Raw genomic sequence first — 27892 nt, 5'->3', positions numbered from 1 at the left:
CTGAATTCTCTACATCTCCTATTGAACTGGAAGATTTGCAATGTTTTCTTGAACAGCTAGATCTTCTCTCATTGCCATCCCTGCTCTGGGGAGAATACCAGCCTAGGACTAAGGAAGGGATCGGAGGAATCAACACATTGTAAGTTTTACTGGAAATGTTTTTCACGTGTTTGTGAACATGTCATTTTTTTCAACATTTTCTTTATCTCACCAACTGCATGTGATTATAATTTGTTAGAAATCATTGGTGCTTGCAGGTTATTCTGCCAAAAATGCAGTGATAGTGTAAAGTAATGTCTCAATGGAAGCAGGAGTCAGAATCAGATATTACATTTAATTCCTTTACAAAAACATTTAAAGAAATATATCAACATATCTAAAATATTTCCATAAATGATTCTCTTTCTTGGATAGTGTTTTTACATCTTAAAGTACTATTATTGTGATTATAAAGTTATTATAGCCTGGGTGTGATGCTATACTATTACAGGAATGACTGAAATATATTTTCTTACTTTTGAACATAATGTTGACTTTGCCAAACTTTGCTGCATGTTAGATTCCTGCCCAATCATTCTGTATATTGCCTTTTTTTAATTTATTTACATGTTTATAGAGCATAGAACCCCATCACTTGTTAGATGTGCCATGTACACTGTATTATGGTGTCCATCCAAAAACATCATAGTCAAGCTTACAGGTTAAGAAGGAGGGGGGATCACTTTTTTCCTATTCTTAGAAGATGTTACACTAATTAATTAAATTACCTAGCAACGCTTCAGAAATTATGGCTAAGGCTTGTCGAAGGAAGCAATACATTTTAAAAACACAGTGTTTTGGAGAAAATACGATGCCGACAGCTGGGTATAACAGTGCAGAGAGCTTTTATTTTCCTGCTTTTGGATGTTTGCATCTGTTTCTGTTGCTGTTGTTCTGACCAAGGCAGTCGGTAATTGCTTAAAGGTCTAAACAATATAAGTCACACACAGGCAGATCGGAATTGTACTTGTTATACTTTTCAAAAAATCCCAATTAATTTGAGGCTACACTGGTACGGTGACACATTTGGCTCGCTGTTAGGGAAAGAGAAATATCACTAGAGACCAACATCTACAAGACCTGAGCCATTGCTCATTTGCAGCTGTCTCATAAGACTCAAATCTACCTGATGCCTTTTATCTGGGGACTAGTCATACCACTATATTAATATAAACCCTGCTGTGTTTTACTTTGCAATAATATCAAAAGTTTCAAACTGAGTCTTTTGTTCTGTGACCGAATGCTTCTGCCCTGTGAAAACATCTTTCTTGGGGTTCCAGGGGGTGCGGCTTGCACTATCATTGCTCACCAGCAGGTAGGTAGATTTTGTCTGACTGAATGCACCATCCTTCCACTCTATGGTATTAAAACTGCGACCAGTTCAAGAAAAATTATAGGTTTAAAAACTATAACTCCAGTAAACAATATGCCACCAACTGTATGTTTTTCTATTTGTGTGCTTGACACCTCGAAAACATTATAGATGCTCTTGTTGGATTTTGATCAGAATTTATAAATGTAATAACTTGTGATGTCAATCTTATTCAATAAATAATGTTGGTGTGTGTGTAAAAGTTACCTTCATTATGTTCATTTTATAATATAAACCTATAAAGGTATGAGATCTGTTATCCAGAATGCTTGGGACTTGGAGTCTTCCGGAACATGGGTCTTTCTGCAATTCTCCATACTTAATTAATTCCAATTAAATTGTTTTGCCTCCAGTAAGGATTAATTATATCTTAGTTAGGATTGAGTACAATGTACTCTTTGGAAATGTCCTTGCTGTAATTCGAATAAACAAAAGCTGAGGCCAAGAGAATTTCACCAGAGAAGATTTATTACCCACAATTGTGTGGACCAGCACATCCCGAGCACATCTTTAAGACATATGTATTAAACTTGGATCATGTGGCTTAAATTTTCAATATGGTTTATCCCCCCCCAACACTTTCTCTTGTCCCTCTTATATGTTCTAAATAGCAACATTCCCGACCCCAGAGACATGGGGGGGAAATGAAGTTATGGTACATAGACATTTCTGCATTTCTGCCAATGAACTTTTAAAACCTATAAACCGCTGACAATTGGCTCATTGTTTTTCACTGCATATGCTAGGGATTTTATTATGAACAAAAGTTCTGCTTTTTGACAGCAAGCCCAGGAGGCCAACTGACTGATCATTAGACAAACTGTATTCAGATGAATTCAGTCCATCAAGAATAAGTGATATTACCTGTATGTTTTGTTAAAGCAGAGACGAGCAGCCTATGCAACCCCTCAATGTTGTCTGTCAATCTACAACTTCCAATAGCCATCCACTGCTGGGGGAATGTGAAGACTTGTAGGTCAACCACCTCTGGAGGGTCATAGACTGTGTTTCCTTTTGTTGAGGTTTCTAACTGCTATTGACAACCCCATATTTCTAGCAAGGCCAAATGTATGCAAAGAACTTGGAATAAGTTATCATATATTAAAAACTTTAAAGGACATCACGTATAAATTATAGGGTCGCCATCTTGACTGTATTTTACCGGTCTAGTGGTACAGGGAAACCCTTTTGAAATAAAAAAAAATAACAAAAGTGGTATAAAGGTGATACCTTTATTGGCTAACTAATATAATCATAGCAAGCTTCCCGAACATTTTAGTTCCTTTTTTCAAGCGGATTACGATCTAGTGGTAAAACCCCAAGCAAGGCTGGGGCTGGTATTACAAATTTAGCAGCAATGTAGTTACTGGGAAAATTGTAAACCCTTAAAGGAACAGTAACACCAAAAAATTTAAAGTAATGAAAATATCATGTACTGTTGCCCTGCACTGGTAAAACTGATGTGTTTGCTTCAGAAATACTATACTTCATATAAACAAGCTGCTGTGGAGCAATGGTGGAAATTGAAAAACGGCTGTATGGCACAGGTTAACTAATGGATAACAGATAACACTATTAGACAGACAGAGCTTATTTGCTATCTGCTGTGTAACCTGAACCTTTTCTCCTTTGAATGGCTGCCCCCATTGCTACACAGCAGCTTATTTATATAAACAATAGTAGTGTTTCTGAAGCAAACACAGCAGGTTTACCAGTGCAGGGCAAGATTGCATTATATTTTCATTACTTTAAAACACTTTTATTTTGATGTTACTGTTCCTTTAAGTTCAGCCCCTGACCCTCCCACCTAAAGCCACAATCCACTCAGATCTGCCAAAAGCACCTTATTTCTCTGTTTCCTCTGTTCCATGCAGGATGTCATAGCTCGGTTCCCTTATGTCACACACATGCCACCCTGCATCCCTGCCAGTAATTCATTTTTTAAAAGGTGCCAGTAGGACAGCAGTAACTCTGGAACAAATTCCCACTGAATAACATTGATCTGTTGCTTAATTTTATAAAGAGTCAAATACAAGTGCTTTGCTTCCCCAGCAACTCAATGTCTTGCTAGAAAACAACCTGCTTGTTCAGTTTCTGCAGTCTGAAAATCTGAAATATTAATTTGGGCTAAAATGGAGTAAATCTGATGGGCATTAGTTCCTGAAAGATATAGGCTTTGTGTGTAAGTAAGTAAGTAGACACAGTCGCATCAATATAACAATAAGGGAAGCAGATCCCACTGGCTAAGTGAGAGAAAGGTCTCATTAAGGAGCTTGCCTGTGCCGCCTGTACAAGGGGAAGTCACAGTGGGAGGAGGTCTCACAAAAAAATTCTGCAGAAAGGGGCCAGGGAGGTCAATTACGACCCTTGAAGATGATTCAAAACCAAGATGTACAAGGAAAAATCACCTGAAAGGCATCAGTATTGGAGTCAAAGAACCCCCAAGAGCTTTTGATTGTTGGTGAGTGCTGGGAAGTGTTTGCTTTATCAGCAGCTGAATAGCCACAACTTGGACAGGGGGAATTCACAAAAAATGTTAGTAAACTTTTTTGAGAATTAGTCATACCCACAATATTTTAGCCACCAAAATGTCTCCACCATGTTGAAAATGTTGCGAGAAAATGTTGATATGGTTGGTTAATTTTGTTTAAGTCTGTAAAGAGAAAAATGTTCACATTGCAATAATGATTGTTTTTTACACTTTTAAAAATTTGACAGCATTACCACAAATCCATAAAACTATAAAATGGTTTACAATGTGGAGACCAACACATTAAGAACTGTGTACTTACCAACACGTGAATTCCGCCTTAAATTAGAGTAGTCATCCAAGCCTACTATACCTGCTGTCCCAGAGCAACAAAGACTATTGTCTGCACTACACTGCTATAGATATTCCTGCAGGGCCCACACCAATAGAAGGAGCGAGATACTGTGTTTTCCTGCCTACAACTGAGGGAGGCCTGAGGTGTTTCCTGATAATTGTTTTCATCCCACTGTGTAAGGTACCCAAGCTAGCAGATGTCATTGCAACTAGATAATTATAGATTTAGTAATAAGGAACACTGGATTCAATTACTGATGCCTTTCAGGTGATTTTTCCTTGTAAATCTTGGTTCTAAATCATCTGCAAGGGCATAATTGACCATTTTTGTGAGACCTCCTTTTTTCCTTGGTCATCTGGCTCTCTTTTTTCCTCTGTTCTGACAGCCCTGCAATCATCCTTAGGGATCTTAACTCCATTTCAATGATGCTTTACAACGCTGGCCCTCTTGTCTTCTTTGCCTAACCTCCTCCTTTGAGCTCCAGCAATGGACAAATACCCCTACTCATAAGGATGGTCACTTTCTGGATCTAGTTTTTACTCTCTCCCTCTGGTTTTATCATTGACCTCTTCCCCCTTTCCGATCATCATTTGGTTAAATTTTCCATCTCTCATTCTCCTTCCCCCTCCTTCTTAACTCGAAATACACATGACATTGACCTCTTGGCCTTATCTTAGTCTTTAAGGTCCAACCTCTCCTCCTTTAGAAAGAAGTTTCATCCTGATTCCCTGGTAAATGAATATAATCACATACTATCCTCAACCATTGGCTCATTTTCCCCCTTACAGGCTCAAAACCAACGCCCCTGGCTGAATTCACAAACCAGATTCCTATGCTCCTGTACAAAATGTATGTGGAAGAAATCCTGCAAAGCAAAGCAGACTTTATTCATTATACATTTCTACTGTCATGCCTCAATTTTGCTATGTAGAAGGCCAAGTAAGAGTACTACAGTACCTTATAAACAATCACATATCTAACCCATGACACCTGTTTTCTATATTCAATACTCATCCCCATCAGTAAACCTGACACACTCTCCGAAGGACTTTGCTGATTTCTTAAATGAAAAAATAGAGTCCTCCCACAATCTCTACCTCTACTAGTGCAAAGTAGCAACTCCTTCCTGAGCCTTCTGCACATCTAAATTCCTTTCCTCTGGTAACAACGTCTGAAGTCTCTAAGCTTCTCTTGTCCTCCCCACTCACAACTTGCTCTCTTAACCCTATGCCTTCTTCTCTGCTGAAACACTGTGCTGCTGAGCGTACTCTAGCACTTACTCACATCTTCAGTTCTTCTCTGGCTTCTGGAACCTTCCACTCTTCTTTCAAACAGGCCTGTGTAAAGCCTATTCTTAAAAATGCCACCTTGACTAGTCCTACCTGTCAAATTACGTTCCTGTTTCACTTCTACCACTTGCCTCTAAACTTCATAAATGTATTGTTTTCTACCATATTACTAACTTTCTTCACGTCCATAAATTGATGGACCCTCTGCAATCTGGTTTTAGTCTTCTGAGACTGCATTATACAGGATGCCAAAGCCAAAGGTCACTTCTCTATCCTTATGCTTCTTGACTTTTCATCTGCATTTGACATGGTTGATCTCTCTCTCCTAATGCAAATTCTGTATTTGCTTGGTATCCGTTACCAGGCTTCATCTTGGCTCTATTCTTACACCTTTAACCGTTCAGTCTCTTTTCCCTGTACCCTGTGATCTCTTTTGGAGATCTCATCCTGCTCATTTGGCTTTAATTATCATCTGTATGCTGATGATACCCAAATATATTTATATATTTTTTCTACTTCAAATAAACTCACATTTTAAAATTTTTAAACATTTTAAAACTCAAATGTTTGTTTGTTTATTAAGAAATCTGAATATAAAAACCTCAATTCAATATAATCATTTCAAAACAGAACCATTTTAATTTGTGCATTTACACACTCAAAAACTCAGAAAAAATAAAATTTGTGAGATTACAAGCTCAAAAATAATAGTTGATGATGCCTATGATTAAGGGAATGCTTTCCCGAAACGCGTAATGCGATGCCGTTGCCTCAAATGTTGCAATAAAACCTCCTCAAACCTGTGCTCAAAAATAATAGCTTGAATTATGCCTAGGACAATGCCCATTGAATTCAACATGACCTGGCAAGCTTTAAGATGCTGAAGTTTTACATTCAAGTTTTTGAAAATATAATTCACATTTGTGAGTTTTTGTGCAAAAATTTAAATTGTGGCAAAAATTCTAATTCTAACTTGATAAACCACCTCCTGTGTATCGAAAGATACTATTTATGTACAAATAAAGTAACAAAAACATTCATTGCAAGTGGTTTGCCAAAGCTTAATCTGCAACAAAGGCTTGGAAGCTTCCCATAGCTCCATAACCACCCTGCAGGGCCACTGGCGATCTCCTAGCTGTTTCAGGACATAGTAATAGAGATGACGGTTATCCTACTGTACTGTATTCATTCATGACCATTATTCCATGAAATATGCATGTAAAACAAGCAATTTAACCTATTTGCATTGAAATCTGATAGTAACACAGATTTCCTTGTTATTGTACAGTAGGTGATTTTTTACTTTATTATACATTTTTAAAAATGTTTATGCATTATAAAAATAACCTGAGGCTACCTGAGCCAAGTAACATTTTCAGGAGGTTTCCATGACTAGAAGCTTATATTCCTGTAGTTGACCATTGTGGTCAGTCAGTTATAAAAGTCAGCAACTAGTTATAGATCTGTTAATATATATTCATCATTTAGAAATCTTCTGTAAAGTTATGTTATGATATAATTGTTGCTATGACCAGGCTAAGAATGTTAGATATTTTTCTGATATTGTTTTGGAAGATGTAGACCACGCTCGAATGCACCTAAACATACACCAAACTTATGCCAGGTATGGCCTTGGTTATGTGCACTACTAAAAAATTCAGTAAGGGCATGACCTTAGCTTTACTTATTTACCCCCCAGTTATAAGCATTACCAATACTTGTCCTAACTACATTAAGCTGAGATCATGTCTTTCCTTCTAGTTCATTTCCCTCAATCCTACCACTTGAGTTAAACATGTAGAAATAGTAAGAGCCAATCATTTAACCAACAACCAAACAAGTATTGCATTGTACACTCAGGCTAATGATCAGACACCCGCATTCCACATTGCATTTAATCATGGGCCAGATACTGTACATGACAATATGTGGTCCTTGAGCTGGATGGAAAGCCTGACAAATCAGACATTGCACTGAAAAGGTGATCCTATTAATGCCATACATGGTCTGAAGGGAATGCCAGTTAAGCCATAAAATGCTGAATTTGGCATCTTTATTATTTGGAAAGGAGATTCCTCCAAAAATGACATGTCTGGGGCAAGGTAAAATATTAAGCAGTGTTAGACATATTTGTATGGATTGGCTATATATGGGGCTTTTTCTGAAATATAACTGACAACCAAGCAAAGCTGAATAATGACAAATCTCTATAAGATGAGACACCCCTTCAGGCAACATTTTGCTAATAAGTCATTTATCACAACTGTTCCATTAAGCGCCTGTTGCAAACACAACTCATGAAACTGCTGATTATTAGATGGCGCTGTCATGCTGCATCCTGAAAACCTGTTACAATGAGAATTCCAGTTGTGCCCAAAGACATCACTGGTACCCCCTACTGGAATCACTAGTGCCAAGTGCTGAGCTGAAAGAAGCTGGTGGCAGACCAGAGCTTTTTATGTTGGATACAGTCATAAAGAGTGACTTGTTGGCTTTGCAGACCCAGCCTTCGAGAAGCATGGGAAAATTCTGAAACAGGAATATCTTTATCTGCAGGATAGCATAATAGTAACATCCAAATTGCAAAAACAATGTAGAAAAAAGAAAAAAAGGTCCACACTCTCAGGTCTTATACAGTGGAAAAAGGTGTTTTATTGTGGGAGACATTTTGGCTAGGATTCTAGCCATTATCAAAGTTTATTTATCTCCCGATATATCGGCACACAAATATAGACAGGAGATGTTTTACTGGCCCATTAAAGGAAGGAAATGAATGGAAGCATTTGAGAACACACAATGCCGTAAATTCTAACATCAACATGTTTCTTTTGATCACTCTGTGATGCGTACAATCATTAACAGCCGTCTCTTTGTTTCTTGTCTTTTTAAATAAATTCCTATAATGTTGCTTACTGTACCTATGTCTTTATCCTTGTCAGTTCTCCAAAAACTTGCCTTAATTGCATGTCTACAACAGCAATTAAAGTAGCTAAGATTAGACAGAGAGAACATCACAGCTGACAAGATGGTTGCGTGTGTCTCTCATTCTTCCTCCCACCCAATTTGTTGTTCACCCATATTTTAACATTTCATTTAGCAAGAAATAATTGTAGCAGGGGGCCCATGCTTGGATGGAGAAGAAGAACATATCCATTCTGTCTGCAATTACAGTAGTTAACTCTATTTGTTCAGTAGGAGGTCCCTGGCACCCCACATACTGTACTTAACAGATTTTAAATTGTTCTAATGGAATACATTTGGCAATTATGGCTACTTTGTCCCTTTGAACGCCACAGTGCCACTAAGAGTGACCAAGAGTTCTTAATATACATTTGTACCAGCTCAGAATTTTTTGTCCACAACCTATTATTATCTCATTTGGAGATGATGCAAGAAGAAGCAGTGTAAGTGCTAATTCAATATTACTTATTGGGAGCTGCACATCCCATCAGTATAGCAACCTACTGTTAAGCTGGCCATAGATGTAAAGATTTTTAAAAGATCTTTTCGTTATCGTGAGACCACTTCAAGCAACCACTAAAAAGAACATTTCAAGCGATATTGCCAGGAAAACTGGCCCTGCAAACATAGATAGATTGCACTGGGGACCTTTACTCTTGAACGTAATTTAAAAAAAAAAAACACAGAAACACAAATTATAAACATTATGGGGTTGTGATTTTTTTGCATAATTGTATAAAGGCAGCCAGGTAAAAGGCAGAAGTTGTAGACTGAAGACAGTATCAAAGGGACATCTATGCCCGATTAGGTCAGGATAATCAAACCTGCTTCAGTAGAAGAGAGCAATATAAGAGGGAATCATTACTGGGATAAAGTAGGACCACATCCACAATCCTTTGCACTGGATTCACTCCAATACTGAAAAAATCTAAACTCTCACTGATGCACAGCTGGATATCATTAATGTAAGATTCAGATTCCATTCAGCCAGGCTCTTGGATTCAGACAAATCCTGCTAAAAAGGCTCAGGTTAGGCCGAATCCCTGGATATTGTGCATCCCTAGATATAAATGTTTCAAATGTTGTGTATGAAGGTTTAGGATGACTGTCACTTTATGTTATAGACACATTTGCACTTGCATTGGGGACGTTCTTGTTTGGGTCAGATCTGTTCCCAGGAAACCCTATTTGCCCCATATATTGGGAGAGATGAATACACAAAAATAAGCATTGTTTCCCATGTCTAGAGACATGCCATTGCCACTGATAATTGAAGGCTCTCTAAAATAGTATCTACTAATGCATTTCTGTTTCTAATTTACTCTACAATCGTTTAGTAGGATCTCATCTGGCTCATCTGCAAGTACTCAGCATCCATAATCCACATCCCACATAGAAATAAGGCATACATTTACTAGGACCAAAAATATAAGTCTAAAAGCAGTGATCCTCTATTTTGATAAACTTTGTAATTCACCTGTTTGTGTTTATCTTGCAGAAAAAGATGGACAAATCCCTCTTGCTTCTGTTTGCTGTTACACTGTTGACTGTGGGATGCACAGGTTTGTATAAATGGTTCAGGGAATGGCTTAAAAATGTTTATAAAAACAGTGATTTTATATATACTGTATATATATATATATATATATATATATATATATATATATATATATATATATATATATAAACTTTGTCTCTTACTAAAGGAAAAGTCTAATATTCCTTGACAATGCATTAGATATTGATAGAAGAAATGGTAAGTCGCCTAAATCTGTTTGCGGAATAACATGTCCAAAATCATTTTTTGAAACTCTATATAAAATTATTTTGGGGAAAACTATTTTTTACTCTTGAATTAGAAAATCATTTATACCAGTGATCCCCAATCAGTGGGCCCATACTGCACACTCAATAGTAATAATCCATGTCCCACTGAGACACCTTCAGTTACATTGACTTGGAGAAACAATAGCCTGTCTGAAAGCAGTTCCATAGTGCAGCACTGGCTCTTTCTGAAATCACATGACCAGGCAAAATGACCTGAAATGGCTGCATACACACCAATATTACAACTAAAAAATATACACTTGTTGGGTTAGGAACGACATTTTACATGGTAGAGTGGATTATTTGCAGTGTAAGGGGCAGATTTACATAGGGTCGAATATCGAGGGTTAATTAACCCTCGATATTCGACTGCCGAATGTAAATCCTTCGACTTCGAATATCGGATTTACCGCAAATAGTTCAATCGAAGGATTGAGAGAAAAATCGTTCGATTCGAAGGATTTAAATCCATCGATCGAACGATTTTTCTTCGGCCTAAAAATTTATAGAAAGCCTATGGGGACCTTCCCCATAGGCTAACATGGCACCTCGGTAGGTTTTAGGTGGCGAAGTAGGGAGTCGAAGTTTTTTTTTAAAGAGACAGTACTTCGACTATCGAATGGTCGAATGATTTTTAGTTCGAATCGTTCGATTCAAAGTCGTAGTTGAAGGTCGAAGTAGCTAATTCGATGGTCAAAGTAGCCAAAAAAATCATTCGAAATTCGAAGTTTTTTTTATTCTATTCCTTCACTCGAGTAAATGGGCCCCTAAGTGTCATTTAGAAAAATAACTATACCATAAAAATGATTATAGAATCCCTTTAACACTAATTATTGAAATGTAAATAAATTAATCCATTCGCATCATTAAATGTAAAAAAAAAAGCAGCATTCATTGCTCTTTATTCCACCCACCTACCTGTATATATATGCATATTTATATATTTCATATCCCCAAAGAGTTATGTTATGCTATCTACATATATAATAGAAATGATGGTTAGAATGTGTTGTTAGAAAGAATATTTCTGGACCAAGGGCCTTGTGTTGCTTTTTGATTGGAGATTCGAGACTGGCTGTGAGGTTGCTAGGCAGAAAGCAAATATCCTTGGTTACCTAGAGATTTTAGACTGAGACAATACTGGCTAAATCAATACAGCTGATATTTGAGCTTAATGTCATTTAGTGGTGTTATAGATCTGAATGCACCAACTGTAGCCTACTGTCCAGACAGCAATAATGAATCCCTTTAACTGGGTTTTCTATTTGTTCATGAGATTTAGATGACGATTAGAGAATTAGAATTTATCTTGTCTTTAATCTGTAAGTGCAGAAATGATTGATTGCAGACTTTCCAAAGCAATAATGTTTCACTAAATACTGGATGACAGAAATGGCAGCCTTAGAGGGATGTGATCCAGATTCTAGATTGGCTTCTATACTTCAATTTAATGAATTATCTATTGTACATAACTATACAGCTAACAGTGTAGTATAATGCAGATTTATGTCAAATAGTACAGAGTTCCTGCTATATTTATTTTACAAAGTTCATAGGATATCCATTTAACAAAACTTGCATTATTCATGTGTTAGAGGCTGGATACAGGCCAACAATCCCTTGATCCTTAGCCAAGAATGCTGCTGCCTGCTGTGAAAATAACCCTCGCATATAGAATCTGTTGGCAGATATCCACTTATTGCATGTTTATAAATTTGGTATGGAGAGGACATCTGTGATGTTAAAAAAATAAACATACTTTTACATATTTTTAAAAAGCCAGTTATTCCAATTTTCAATGAAGAACATAATAATCATTGGGTGACAAGTACTGAATATAATTCCCATAGATGCTAAGCAGGTTACAGCTGGTATATATTGTTCAAATTTTGGTAAAAATGGTTGTTTTTAAAGACTGATACTAATTCATATTTATATATATAACATCAGTAGGCGTAACACTCCTGCCTGTGTATGGCACCTCTTCTTCTTCTTCAACCCAAAAACATAATAATTACACTGCTATTAATAAAGCAAGCAACACCAGGCAGAAGGTAATACACAGAATTTCCATAGATGCTAAGCAGGTTTAAGCTGGTAGAAAAAGGGTTGGTAAAAAAAAGTTCATATTAAAGACTCATAGTAATTAATATTGCTGCATATTTCTTCAGTCTGCTATGGACTCTCATCTCTTCCCTCAACCACTCCAATCAAGTGCATCAGTCATACTACTTGTATTAGAAAGCAGATTGTTATAGTCTATTTAGTTTTAGAATCTAGAGACAACTGGGTCTTTCTTCACTATTTAGAGCGCTGCTCTCAGTTTTAACCTTTAGGCTTCTTAATATGATTCAAAAACATTCTCATGCACAGTACAACGAGTTTAATACATGCCCCATTTGTTAGGAAATGGCATTTGTTTTTTTCCTGCAGAATGGATAATCAGATGGCTTATTAACATTCAATACTAGGAAATATCAAGGGAACAATATACCGCGTCTATAAAAGGGTTTGCACGCACTTTAATTTCTGTATATTGGCATCTGTCATTCTGCACAGAGTCTTATTGGTTGTTCATTTGTGTTTATCCATATGAATGGGAGCAGACATTCTGGTTACTCTAAGGAATGGATATTATTAATTAGTTATGTTATCAAACCGACACCGGGTGGAAAGTATTGAATATAATGTAATTCCCATAGATGCTAAGCAGGTTAAAGCTGGTATATATTGTTGAAATTTTGGTAAAAATGGTTGCTATTAAAGACTGATTCTAATTCATATTTATATATTACTGCAGTAGGAGTAACACTCCTGCCTGTGGGTGTCACCTCTTCTTTTAACCCCTCCTACCTCCGGGTCAGTCATCTTATTTGTATTAAGAAGCATATTTCTTATATCAGTAAGGGGATAGCTGATCAGGAAACTAATGGTGTGTTATGTTTCTATACAACCTTAATAAATAATGCATTTTCCAGACAGGGTAATTCTACCATAGATGCATATTTTTACATGGCCAGATCATATCATTAAGCTAAATTAATCTGAAAAAAAACTTTCCTCCATGGCTATTTATCAATGAATTGAGATGCATGCTGCAGACTGCAACTATTTCTGTGCACAATGTATCTGCCTACAAGGCTGGAAATATGTCTCTTTATGCCTAATTTAGGGCTGTTTGCAAACTCCAAGCCTGAAACATAATGCTGAATACATTTAATGGAAATGGTTGCTACTTCATACCTTTAATACTGGCTACAGCATAGACATGAACTAGCCCCATGTCATTAAGGTGATAAGAAAGCAGCCCTGGATAATGAATTTATATAAATGAAAGCTTGTCCAGTTCAGAATCTTGCACAACAACTGACTTCAAATTAACCCTTTACTTTGGGTTTAATATGTTGTCCATACTAAATAGACCCCAAAAACACCATTAAATTAGAACTTAATGTATATTTTACAGTAGCTCCATCATTCTCCTTTTATATAGGAACCATGCACCACATTCAGCATTACGCTGAAAGGTACAAACAATTAGAATCTGAGCACTCAGGCAGAGAGAGAGATACACGGTGGTGCTGAATGTCTGAATCACTTTAAGAGGAAGAGTGGGCAGACTATTAGACCAGCACATTGATCTGAACGCAAGCCAAGGGTCACAGACTCCAATACTACAGAGAGAAACAGTATTGACTGAACATGTCAGCTCTTCCAATAGCCCATTTATATTGAAATTAAGAGAGTGAGTGTTTAGCGCTTTAATATACAGTGCCCTGCAAAAATATTCTAAGCTCTTTGGGGTTTTGCTCTTAATTTTAATGTTAGAGCACTTTGTATTAATTATTGTAATGACCCCTTGTTTGTCCTATTCGTTTTCTGTCAGTGCTGTGGAGATAAGTAGTGATACATAAATGAAAATATACATATATACATATGGGGTTGGTGGAAACCATTTTTGCTGCAGTGATCACTACTTGTGCATAGGAAGCAGACGTGGTCTTGAGATAACAATCCCACTTAAGCTGGCCACAGACGCAAAGATGCGATCGTACGTATAAACATACTTCGGACTTCCCAACTCCCGACCTGCCACTAACCATTCCGATCAAATAAAGTACAAAAGAACAGATCAGCCGATGTTCTGCCCCTGACAGCAATCGTACGAAAGTTATGTCTGACAAAGCTGGTGACAGTCTCCTACTGAAAATCATACGATCGCAATACATGCAGAGATATTACCCACAGCCGACAGAAATCTTTTAACCTGTCCGATCGACCAAACAACTGATCTCCGCCGGGCAAAAAATGTCGGGACTCTCCACACACGATCTGAAAATCGTACGAATCGAGGATCCTGGCGTCTATGGCCAGCTTTACATCCCCCAAATGTACAATCCATCATTTTCAACTCCACAGATCCAAGTTCATGAAATGCCTAGCAAATCTAAGTATTTTCATAATTTAGGTTTTCAAGCCTTAAGTCTACTAGAAATTTATTTAAATATGAAATAAACCCAATAGGCTGGTTTTGCTTCCAATAAGGATTAATTATATCTCAGTTGGGATCAAATACAAGCCATTGTTTTATTATTACAGAGAAAAAGGAAATCATTTTGGTTATAGAGATAAATATACAAAGCAGCATATGAACCGCACTCACAGGTCTTTTCTAAACAAAAAAAAAATTGTAATTTTATTCCAACGTTTCTGCTCCAGAACTCAAGACGTGTGTGTATGTGTGTATATATATATATATAATACATACACACACACACACACATATATGAAACAGGTCATTACCCAAACTTTTGGAGGGCCAGAAAATCAGTTATATCCAGTTTTGTCACTGCCACCCTGGTCACTAGTATGTACAGTTTTATACACAGCTAGTAAGTATCTATTGGATTAAATACTTCAAATCAATTCAATTTGCTTGTTTTTATTTAGTCCTCTTCAAAGATAGATTCCACAAACCTCCCAATTACTTATGTTTCTTAGAAGGATGTCATCTGGAATAAAGACCAGTGAAAGGTTTTGCCAATCTCACCCTGTGAGGCAATAGGGCATCTGACAGCTTCAATAATGATACTTGTTGATTTGGAATATTCTCCAGCAGTTCTTCAACTTGAGCTCAAAAGGTCTTTTATGCGCAGGGCTTGTATGAAAAGGAGAAGAATCACTCTCTGAACAGTAAGCTCCAGCTGAGACACAGAGAAAAGCCACTCTGTTTTACAACTCTTCCAAGCTAAGCCAATGATTAGGAAAAAAAAGGGATTGAGTGAAAAAAGAAAGGGGGAAGCAGGGGGTACGAACTGAAGAAAACATCTCTTCATTTTTTCCCCTAAATTTGTATTTTGATGTAATTGAAAGGACACATAGTCTACAGACAACTGGGCCTTTCTTCACTATTTAGAGCACTGCTCTCAATTTTAACCTTTGGACTTCATAATACGATTCAAGAACATTCTCATGCACAGTACAACTATATGAATACATGCCCTATTTGCTAGCAAATGCCTAAAATGTGTTCTTTTTTTCTGCAGAATGGATAATCAGATGGTTTATAAATATACAATACCAGGACATTTTAAAGGGACAATATGTTGTTTATCAATGAGAAGGGTTTACACTTTATTCTCTGTAAATTGTCTGTATAGTATATAAATAGTCTCTATAGTATATTGGCATCTGTCATTCTGCAAAGAGTTTTAGGAATTATACATTTGTGTTTATATGAATGGGAGCACCCACTATTTTGGATTTGGCTGAACCCCAGAATCCTTCGCGAAAGATTCAGCTGAATACCGAAACAAATCTGAATCCTAATTAGGGGTGGAAAGGGGAAAACGTTTTTTACTTCCTTCTTTTGTGACAAAAAGCCACGCAGTTTCCCCTTCTCACCCCTAATTTGCATATGCAAATTAGGATTCGGTTCGGCCAGGAAGGATTGAGCCAAATCCAAATCCTGCTGAAAAAAGGCTGAATCCTGGTCAAATCCCAAACCGAATCCGGGATTCCGTGCTTCCCGAGTTAACATTTTCCCCAGACATTTGAGGGCCATGGAATATTCATTTTAGGGTGGGCTCATGTCTAGGGCATTAGAGGATCTTTTTTGACTTTAGTCAGGTTCCTTGGACATTTGTAATAAAAAGTGGCCACTTCAAGCATTTGCACCAACATCTCTAATGAAGACGTTCATATGAATTTAATGTACTCGCCCTATTCAAACTGACCTAAGCGTAAGAGGACTAACAAACTTTCGATAGACAGAAGTGATCACTATCGTAATTTCGTGTTGAAACGCGCGCACAGCCGAAGTAACCTAGCAAAAAGTCACCAGCATTCGGCACCCAGGATGCAACTTCACATTTTCGTGAATTAGCTTAGTGGTAACTAATTTTCGCAAGCCGAAGTGTGCGAAGCTGTCGCTGGCAACAATTCACCCTTTAGTGAATCTGCCCCCATGACTCTAATGTGAAACACTGTCCTCTAAAGGTGCAATAATCCTAAAAATGATATAATGATATCCTGAAAATGATAAAATGATATAAGGATTGCATGGCTTTAGCACTGTTTATTTTATTACACATATTCCATTATCATTATTATATACTGTATTTATAAACAATAATAGGTGTGTTGAATCCTGATGGATTTACAGACAGATACTGAATTGTTTATTGTATTTTTCAAGATGCGGGTGAAAGCAAAGGATCCATACACAAGGTATGCCTATTTACACCTAAATACAGACTTTTACCTAAAGGTGTGTGTGTGTGTGTGTATATATATATATATATATATATAAAAACAAGGACTGGTTAAAACTGGTTAAAAGATTGTAGAATGCATTGTTTTTTCTCCTGTATAATGAAGGTCAATATGGGAACACATAATACATGGCCTGCCATGTGAATAGATTTTGCTCTGGGTAACTCATTCTTATTCAGCGCCAGAGGGATCAGCCATTTAAAGTTTAGCCAGGGTGATTAAATGACCAAGAGGATGAATGAAAGGAACACAAGGGCTAGTGAAATATTAAATGAGGTGCTAAATCAAGTTAATGTGAAGAATAAGGCATTACTAAATAAAACTATGCTTAGGCTGTGCTAGTAAATAGCTGATTATTCCTGAGATACCATAAGAAAAGCAAGGGTTGCTATAATAATAAATATGTTCTGCGCTGCCTTTGTGAACTCGGTCATGCAAGCATTTTTCCAGATAAAATCTGAATGGCCGGCTCTTTATGTATGAATATTTAGTAGCATGGGATTTAAAATTCACAATTATTTAACTGGGACTATATCCCATTTTTCAACATTAGTTAAATTAATAGAGCTTTTCTTGAAAATTATTTCTGTTTACATTTTTGCATTAAACAGTTCAAAACCCAGGAAGGTCAATGCCAACTTCCTGATTTGAAACAAGCTGGTTAGAACTGCTTACCTAGCAAAGGCTGCAGCTGGGTGGGGGGGGCAGGAAGGGGTTTGTTTATACAGAGGGCTTCTCAGTGGACTGATTATTTTATTCCAAAAGTTTGAATGGTTCTTACTATCATTTTCAGTCTTTGCACCGGTTCAGTGAAGAAAACAAAACAAAAAACAATTATTTCCATCTATACATTGAAATAGTGAAAATAGGGTATACTGGCCCTTGAGGAGCATCCAAACAAGAGACAATGTACATAGCAGGCCCCACAAAGCAGCAATAGAGAAAGTATGTAGACACTACAACACCCCACTAACTGTTACAGCAAAACGTTTAGTAGCACTGTGGCAACTGATTGTGGCTACTGTGTACAACATATATATGGTTATTTAATAAAAGATGCAAGTTGCTGTAAGGTCTATTCCCCTATTAATCCATTAATCAGCAGATGGCATATACTGGCCATATTGGTTCGGTAGGTTATTGTATCTGGGCAAACTTTGTGCCTTCTTTTGAATATGAAGAATAGTAGAGTACATGTTACTGCAAGGGTGAGGGTAAAATTATAAATTAAATTCTTACAATAGAAGAAAATGGAGTCAACTACATGTTATAGCAGTGTTGCCTACCCTTTCCCACAACTCCTTTCTCCCTGACAAAAATTTTGGGGTGATAGGGTTTGTATATAAAATTACAACTAAAATACTATAGTTTGGATAAACCTAGGCCCTTATAAATAAAGACAGGCCTTACTATGATAATAAGTTATATCCTTTTCTTGCTCATACAGTATGCTGTTTTATTGATATGGAGGTATCTTTATTGCAGGAAAAAGAAAGGTCAAAGAGACAAGCTCTAAAACATCTGACTGTCACTACTATCATGGTAAGGCAAATCTATACCCAAATATTTGGCTTTGAGTTTAAAGGAACAGTAACACCAAAAAATGAAAATGTTTTAAAGGACTAACAATATAATGTACTGGTGCCCTGCAGTGGTAAAACTGGTTTTACAAGAAACATTACTATAGTTTCAATAAACAAGCTGCCGTGTAGCCATGGGGGCAACCATTCAACCACAGGATACACAGTAGATAACAGATAAGTACTGAAGAATCCCATTGTATACTACAGAGCTTATCTGTTGTCTGCTGTGTATACTGTGCCTTTTCTACTTTTTCAGGTTTGAATGGCTGTCCCTACAGCTACACAGCAGCTTGTTTTATAGCTTCTAAAGCAAACACATCTGTTTTACCAGTGCAGCACAACAGTACATTATATTTCCATTACTTTAGCAGACTTACACATTTTTGTGTTACTGTGCATTTAAAGATACCATTTCAGTTATTTAGTTTGTGAAATGCCTGCTACAATGAGAAGGATATTTTTCTACTAAAGGAACAGCCTTTCTCGATGAAGACTGAATCAGGAATGGAAGGTTTCTGCATAGACTTGCTGTCTGAACTTTCTCAAAGCCTCGGCTTTAATTATACCATAAGAGAAGTGAAGGATGGGAGATATGGTGCCAAAGACCAAGACGGGAACTGGAATGGAATGGTTGGAGAGGTGTTAAGAAAGGTAAATGGAAAAATGTCAAAACAAAAGGGCTGCTAAAAGTATAACACAATTAATATTAGTTGCTTGCAATAACACTACAATGCAAAAAAACCAAAAAAAAAACAATAATGCTTTTACTTGAACAATAGTATCACAAATATACAACAAACAAGAAACATATTGGATCTCACTTACACATTGTGCAAATCCTAAGCACAAAACAGACACAAATATGTGAAAGTGCTATAGAGAAAGCATTAGCACCATGCTACTGGAACTTTAGCAGCAATAATGTAGCAAAAGTTTGCTGTTTACTAGCTGTCTGGCTAGGGGCATAGGATAGATAAGCAGAACTTGTGTTGCTGAGGGGCTCAGGAGTGTAGAGGGCCCAGGCCCTGAATAATGAGCAATTTTAATACATTGTGGTAAGAAAAAATCAACATACAAATATCTGGGGCCCTAAATTGAATTTACGGAGGGGCCCAGTAGAATCTAGTTACGCCACTGTGTCCATCCACCTATTCATTTTAACCAAAGTGGAACCCTGTCCCTACCACTTGCCTGTGACTGCCAGGGGTCACTTTGCATTCTGCACCTGTGCACTATCATCCTTTGGTGTCATCAGCATTGTGTGCAAGTGGAGAACACTCATGCAAACTTGAGCAATTCCCAGTACCGATTCCCACACAGACTGCTCATATTTTATGATGAATTAAACTCAATAATTCTCCTTTGCTTCAGAGGGCAGAAGTCCATACACCAACCTGAAGATTGTTAGTGTACCATGAACTGAGCCTAATTATTCCTGATTTCATGTTTTTTTACCAGGAAGTTGATTTGGCAGTAGCTCCTTTAACTATTACTGCCAAACGGGAAGGAGAACTTGCCTTTACAAAGCCATTCATGCAAACTGGTATCAGTATACTGCTGAGGAAGGACAATACATCCGAGAACTCCTATCTCTTTGGCTTTTTAACTCCCTTCAGTAAAGAAACTTGGATAGGAATTTTAGTTGCTTACGTGGTCACAAGCCTCTGTCTTTTTCTTGTTGGCAGGTAAGAACATAGACTAACTGCTAGTCTACTTAATCCCTATGTAGATGCAGTACTTTACATAACATTCACGAGAATTTCATGCCAGTTTAGTGCCAGAAAGTGCCCAGTCTGTTAATGACAGAGGCGCCTGGCGTGTTTATACAAAGACACTGTTGATTTTGTTTCCGTTCCATATTGCCTGATGAAGCAGGAAATGCCTGCGAAACGCGTTGCAATACTGTTTTGTGAATAAACTATTATTGAAAATTACCACTTTCATTGGTGTCTGCTTGGAGGAGGTAAGTTCATTACTACCTCCTCTGAATTACCCATTGGGTTTTTAAGTGCTTTTAGCTATTTTTATCCTTTTTGGCGCCTCTGTTTTGTCTTACTAACAGTCTGTTAATTATGATCATTTTGCTATTATAAAGTCTGTTTGGAGCAATAATTTCTATTATTTTGTATATTTGTGAAACCCAAATGAAATATAATCCATATGTTTGTTTTTAGTCATGTGTCCCACCAACAAACAATGCAAGTGTAGTGAAACTTTTCCCTGTAAAGTGAATATTGTATTCTATTGTATTTGTGCTGATGGAGACACAAGTAAAAGAGTAACTTGCTGTAGCAGAATAGGATTTGTGTAGGAAACTGAAGCATAACATGAAACTGTTAGTTGCAATGACTTTGATTAAATGACGAACATTACATACTAATTAGCAATGAATTTAGGGACGAAAATGGGAAATGGATTGAATGGAAGAAAGGATACATCTACTTATATATGATACATATCTTGTCTTTAACTTAAATCTTAGGCTGCAATTATTTTGTTTCATGAGGTTCTATTTTAACATATAACAGCACATTTTACTTTATTGTATATTGCAGACTAAGCCCTTGTGAATGGACTGAACTTTCCACTGAACAGAATAACTTTACCTTCCTAAATAGCCTTTGGTTTGGAGTTGGTGCTTTTACGTTACAAGGTAGGCCAAGCTGTACCTCTTAAGGTGGTCATATACCATATTATACCCTATAGCTCATATTCTACTCTTCAAGATATTGGCTCAAGATGGATAATGTAGTATTGTCCATAAATGGGAACGTAAAATACTATTGTTCCCTTTGTTATAATAATAATAAACGAGGAGGGGCTACAACTCCTCTGGCTTCCTTATCAGCAGATGGATATACACCCCCAAAAATGTGCAGTAGTGGATGGAATTTTCTGTTTGTACAGATCAACTGTGATCCAAAAGGTTTGTCATAACCAAGCCCAGGGCTGATGTTCACAGTAAGGTCAATAGAATCTGGACCATTGTTTATCCTAAAGTATTTAGACATTCTGTTTTAAAATGGAACATCCTCATTTAGAACTCTCACCACAAATTGCCGGTGGTAGCACAAGGGGATGTGGGTTTCTTTATTAGTGATCAGCGGAGAACAAACCCAACAATGTCATGCACAACGCCAAGCATCAGTTGGAGTTGTGTAAATGTCAGCACCATTAGAGAGGAGGAAACGCTTCTCTGGAGTGATAAATGGCATTTCACCATTTGGAAGTCTGACTGAAAAGCCTCCATTTGTCAGATGCCAGGAGAACTCTGCTTGTTTGAATTCAAAATGCTGAGAATAAAGTTTGGTCGTGTAGAAATAATGGTGTGTTAAAACTCTCACCACAAATTGCCGGTGGTAGCACAAGGGGGTGTGGGTTTCTTTATTAGTGGAGGAGAACAAACCCAACAATGTCATGCACAATGCCAAGCGGAAAAGTTCAATACAAACGCACACCCTAGTCTTCCAAATGCAAAGTCCCGGTGCACGGTGAGATAGGTATCGGCCACCTATACAATGTATACGGCAAAAGATTCACTGGCACACGGGTAATGCTGGCAGGGTGATACCCTTGCTTTAAATTTATGTAATGCAGCATGCAACGTTTCGGGGTTGTCAACAACCCCGAAACGTCACATGCTGCATTAAATAAATTTAAAGCAAGGGTATCACCCTGCCAGCATTACCCGTGTGCCAGTGAATCCTTTGCCATGCACAATGTCAGCACCATTAGAGAAGAGGAAACGCTTCTCTAGAGTGATAACTGGTATTTCACCATTTGGAAGTCTGACTGAAAAGCCTCCATTTGTTGATGCCAGGCGAACTTGTTTGAATTCAAAATGCTGAGAATAAAGTTTGGTTGTGTAGAAATAATGGTGTGGGTTGTTTTCCATGGTTTGGCTAGGGCCCTTGGTTCAGAAAGCATAGCTTAACTGTTTTGTGCCTTCTCCTTTACTGCAACAATTTAAGGAGCAGTCTTTCCTTTTCTGCACAATAGTGCCATCATGCACAAGGCAAGGTCCATACAGGATGGAAGTGGAAGAACTTTACTGGCTGGCCTCTGGCCTCAACCCAACTGAACACCTGTGGGATATATTAGAACACAAGCTAGAACCAGGCCTTGTCTGCAGCATTAGTGCCCAACCTCATTACTGCTCTTGTGGCTGAATAGGATCAAATCCCTCTAACAATGTTCCAAAATCTTGTGGAAAGTATCCCAAAAATACATAAGGGCTGTTTTAGCAGCAAAGGGAGAATCAACTCCAAAGAAACCTTGATCTTGGAATGGGATGTTGGACTGACAGATGTCCAGATACTTTTGACCATAATGTATATGTCCAAACAGTAGGTTATGGTTGAAATTGTCAAATCTGCCCAAATAGATGTTTCCTAGATTTTTAATTGATCTGAAATTCTTACAATACGCCTAATGACAAGGAGATGTAGTTGAGAGTATTGGGTCAATACTAGAAGGAAATTATAACTAGCTTTTGATTTCCCATGCACGGGAAATAAGCAAGAAGGTCATTATTCTATTAATTGTCAAGTATGACAGCTTATGTATTTCCTAGAGGATTTTCATCTCAAATCTCGTTTTTGGTTGTTACAAAAAACAGACTGATACCTAGAATTGAGCCATTACTTCTAAAATCCTAAATATTAAGAGACTCAAAGCATTTAGTAATCCTACTGTATCTTTTTGCTTGTATTACCATTTCCTTTTATGGACACAGTTTTCCATAATTTTCTGCCCTTACTTTCCCAGGCACCTTTCTTATTCTTTCCTGAATTCTTCTCCCTTCTCCATTACTCCCTCCTGTATGCTGGGTAACTGGAGGATTATAGAAGTTACAGATCAAAACTGCTGTATAAAAAATACAAAAATGCTACATCATATTTAAAAAACAATACAATAATATTTGAAAAACTGTTATGCTGGGTGATGCTCATAATTTTCTTTCCATAGGTGCAGAACCACACCCAAAATCTGTTTCTGCCCGAATCATTGCAGTCATCTGGTGGATATTTTCCATAGTCCTGGTTGCTGCTTACATTGCAAGCTTTGCTGCCTTTTTAAACTCTGATAGTGTGCAAACTACAGATATTCAGACATTTGAAGACTTAGTCAACCAAAGAACTCTTGAGTTTGGAACTATCAACAGCTCTTCCACATTCCAGTTTTTTAAGGTCTGTATTAAAAATGTTATTTATATACTTACTTACAAATATAGCTTATTTCCATTTTATAAAGCTGTATATTGATTATATATCTGATATAAGTGTATATACCTCCTACACTGTCTAACCTGTGTAAAACACTGCAGAAATGTGTTGCACTATATAAAAAAAACAGGAAATAAATATATGTATTTTTTACACGGAATTGAAACTCCTCTATGTTCAGTTCTTGCAAGGTAGATAATTAGATTCCCAGTGCACAGATAAACCCCCTGCATAATGGACTGTTGCCTATCTGCAGGCTAAAACAGTCACAGCACAGGAGGAATGGAGGCTGCTTATTTACTGACAGTTTGATTATCCACCTTGTAAGGACAAAACATGGAGTAGCTTCAGTCTCTCTCAGCTCAAGAAATAACAAAAAACACAGATATTTCAAGAGTAAATAATAGCCATAAAGTACTGTATGTTTTCGCACAAGCCCTATACTTAGTATAACTAAGTAAAGCTTAACAAAGAAGTACACAGCAATGAAAGCGGTGTCCCAAAGATGCCCCAGTATCTCCCCCATCTTCTGCCCTGCTTCATAGAACATGCTCTGGGTTTCAGTTAGTTACTGATCTTAGGGACCAGCTCATAATCCACAAAATACAATGTAAAAGTGATGATTTGTCATGAGAAAAGGCTAATGTGTATGTCACAATCACCACCCTAAATCCAGAACAAGTGCTAGGCTCCCTGGTCTCGGCTCTGCTTCTGCCTGTAGCAGCAGCCTTTCAATTCAGGAAGATGATGACGCTAATTGGATGCCGCCAAGCTAGAGTTGTTGACGAACAAAGGGGCATGATTGTTTACCAAGGATTTAAGAGGGAAGGCCGCACAACTCAACAAACGGAATAGCAGGCCTGGTCGGTACAGGCTGAGTTCAAGCAAGGTCAGACAGGCAAGGATCAGGATTGGAGAGTTCAGAATAGTCAGATAGGCAGGAAAGGATTAGGACTGGAGAGTTTGGAATAGTCTTGCAGGCAAGGGTCATGGTTACAGAGTTCAGAATAGTCAGAACAAGGCAAGGGTCAAAACCAGGATCCACAATAGGATTAACGAAGAATAAACACGCAGGAACTAAACAAGTTAGACCTAACAACGGCCAGTTCAGTTCAGTTTTCATAGGGGAGACTGGCACCAAATGCAGAACAACCACGCAGCGGGTGTCCCCACCGGCCACTAGACCACCATTACAGTGTAAATACATTGTCATTCAGATTTTCATGACATAGCAGCTCAGAAAGCAGAGCATTCGGCACCAGAATTTAGCCATAAACCCTGTCTATCACAGACAAACATTTTCTGCTTCTAAATTTCCAAACCTAAGCTTAGCTTCTCAACAGCTGCCCAGGGCATACACTGAACATGTGCAGTGTCACGGACACTCAAAAGATGACCAAACATGATCCAAGATGTTGAGCTACCATGGACAACTTTGAAGACCAGGGTCATTACTGTTATAGGGCTACAGAACTTCTGAAGATTCATCTGAATCCTGAACCAAATTAGGACCCTTGTTTGCATATTCAAATGAGGGTTCTGATTTGGCTCAGGATTCAGATGAATCTTCTTTAAAGATTTAGGATATGTTTGAAACCTAATAGATTTAGTAATCTAAATCTAATCTAAATCTAATATTTAATAATTTTAGTGATAAAAGTAGTCACATCTGTCAATATGAAAACCCAATAACCATGGTCACAATAACGTGTGTGCCATGCCTCTTAGATCACAAACTAATCTAAATCAAATGCCTTAGCTTGTCACTTTCCCCTGGACTTCTTTCACCCTGACCGCAAAATTGTATTAATGCAGGAGAACTTTATTTTTGTATATTTTACTTTGCATCCTTAAACGGTCACCGCCAAACCCTGCTCATTATGTCTCTTTTGTACAGAATTCGAAGAATCCAACATACCGAATGATTTATGAATATATGGATAAAAGAAAAGATGAACTTCTTGTGAAATCATTTGCTGAGGGTGTACAGCGGGTTCAAGAGTCAAATTATGCCTTCCTTGGCGAGTCTGTTATGCAAGACATCATGGTGGCAAAGCATTGTGATCTTGTCAGGGCCCCTCAGATCATTGCAGGCAGAGGATACGCCATTGCTGCTCCATTAGGTATTTCCCAGAGACTTGTAGCCACACTCACTCTAAAATAGTAGACTCACAGAATCATCATTTGTTGGCTGCCGTGGTCAGTGACCCCCATCTAAACTGTATAAAATATTAATATCAACAAACACATTTGTATTCAGATCACATTTGTGACAAATACCGCCATCTTTTTTGTCTTTGTTTCGCAGACTCTCCCCTTATCAAACAACTAAGTGTTGCCATTTTGGAACAAACGGAGTCAGGTAATATAGAGTACCTAAGGAAAAAGTGGTGGGATAACACCTGCTCCATGAAACGCAGCGCTGGATGGAACCCTGTGCAGCCACATACTCTGGGGGGAATTTTCCTCATTCTTGGTATTGGTTTGGCTTTGGGAGTTATAGCAGCTTTGATTGAGCTGGTGTTAAAAGCCAGGAACAATGCTGATCAGCAAAAGGTAAGTGTGATTTTTTTTTTGAGTTTGAGTATAAGAACAGGAATTACACTAACCTACATGACTAGCATATTGTTTATTATTTCTAGCCCCTATAATGTATCCCACCTCCCTGTAAATGGATCATCATTTATTTATATATAGTACCAGCGCTAGCAAGTTACACAGCCCTTTACATTCATTTATAACAAACAGGAGTCAGATAATGGAACAAACAGGGTTTACTCCATTAAATGCTACACTCATCAGTTTCTATCGAAAGAAATAGTTCATCCTCTGAAAAGATTCCGAGGCCACCTGGGCACAAGACGTCACTGTCAATTATGGAAATAGCAGTTTTTATTACTTTTTTTTTTAAAACAATAACTCTCCTCTAACTACACCAGTTCTGGGCTTTGGTCCAAGTCAAACCTAACCTACAAAGGCCAGATAAATCAGATAACTACTTTATTCCTTGCCCAAAGAGTTGCTACTTTCTCCTGAAATATCATTCCACATGAAGGCAAAAACAAACACATAAAACGTGTGCACCAGAATGCTCTGCTTTTCAAAAAGACATCCAATCCACTGTCACATATCTCTGTTCTACTGAACAATTGTACATCTTTTGGCTGTGCAGGTCACATACTTACTGCCCTGGACGAAGACAAGTCATCCTTTTGTTGAGTAGTCCATCCTTTTAAGGAGTAGTCCATACTTTACCGAGATGCAAGGAATGTCCTGGTGCCTTTAAGTTATCACCAACAGGACAAACCATTCTTCTGAAATGTTCCAAAAATGTTTTAGATGTTTTTTGAAAGCTGGAAAGAGTGAGCGGGAGAAGGCAAATAATTCAAAAACTATAAAAAAGAAAAAATGATGGCCAATTGAAAAGTTGCTTAGCAATAGCTATTCTATAACATTATAAAAGCTAACAAATATTGGGAAAATGCCAGTGTACAGTATATTCCAGCCTCAGTATTCATAAAGTATAGTAAACAACCATTTTTGTAAACTAAGCAACTAAATAAAACACATTTTTAGAGGGGGAGGCAATCGCTTTATATAATGCTTGTTATAGCCTTCAAAGTTTGAAAGCATTTAGGTAGCTACTTAAACTTTCCATTTCATAATTTCTTATCTAATAAGTGCTTTAGTGATTTTTCATGAGATGCTTATTAAATCTAAAAAAACACTTCTGCTTCTTGTTTCTAGAAATCTTGCTGTTCTGCTTTCTCGGAGGAAATGGGAGAGCGTTTTGGAACAAATAAAGAAAACCAGGAAGCAGCGGACAGTGTGAAATCCTAAGAAGATTCTGCTTCAGAAAGGATTTTTTTTAGATTTACTACTTATACCCAGACTCTTTTTATGTGCTTTTCTGTACTAGTGTGCTGTTAAGTATGCATGACTGTATTTTTAAAATGTGATTGAGGATAAATAAATTCCATGGGTGGAATTATACAGA

General features: G+C 37.5%; 1 protein-coding gene across 2 annotated transcripts; it reads left to right on the top strand.

The window, feature by feature from the left end:
• grik5-like.1.S (glutamate receptor KA2 S homeolog) lies at window positions 1-27892 on the top strand. Of its 2 annotated transcripts, XM_018226782.2 has the most exons (11): window positions 1-139; window positions 9985-10048; window positions 17011-17042; window positions 18573-18629; window positions 19142-19321; window positions 20129-20355; window positions 21226-21323; window positions 23639-23859; window positions 25793-26018; window positions 26204-26451; window positions 27643-27892. In XM_018226782.2, exons 2-11 carry the CDS (start codon window positions 9991-9993, stop codon window positions 27733-27735), a joined length of 1440 nt encoding a protein of 479 aa, XP_018082271.1. In that variant the 5' UTR covers window positions 1-139; window positions 9985-9990; the 3' UTR covers window positions 27736-27892.

The sequence above is a fragment of the Xenopus laevis genome, chromosome 7S (assembly GCF_017654675.1).
Source record: "Xenopus laevis strain J_2021 chromosome 7S, Xenopus_laevis_v10.1, whole genome shotgun sequence".
NCBI lineage: Eukaryota > Metazoa > Chordata > Amphibia > Anura > Pipidae > Xenopus > Xenopus laevis.
Note: the sequence above shows the minus strand (reverse complement) of the source record. Positions and strands in the feature narration are given on the sequence as shown.

Excerpts from the sequence above, each read along its gene's own strand:
- grik5-like.1.S (XM_018226782.2), top strand. The coding sequence starts at position 9,991 with ATGGACAAATCCCTCTTGCTTCTGTTTGCTGTTACACTGTTGACTGTG. Across the intron at positions 19,322-20,128 it reads TTGGAGAGGTGTTAAGAAAG|GAAGTTGATTTGGCAGTAGC; the intron begins GTAAATGGAAAA and ends TTTTTTTACCAG. Across the intron at positions 23,860-25,792 it reads CCACATTCCAGTTTTTTAAG|AATTCGAAGAATCCAACATA; the intron begins GTCTGTATTAAA and ends TCTTTTGTACAG.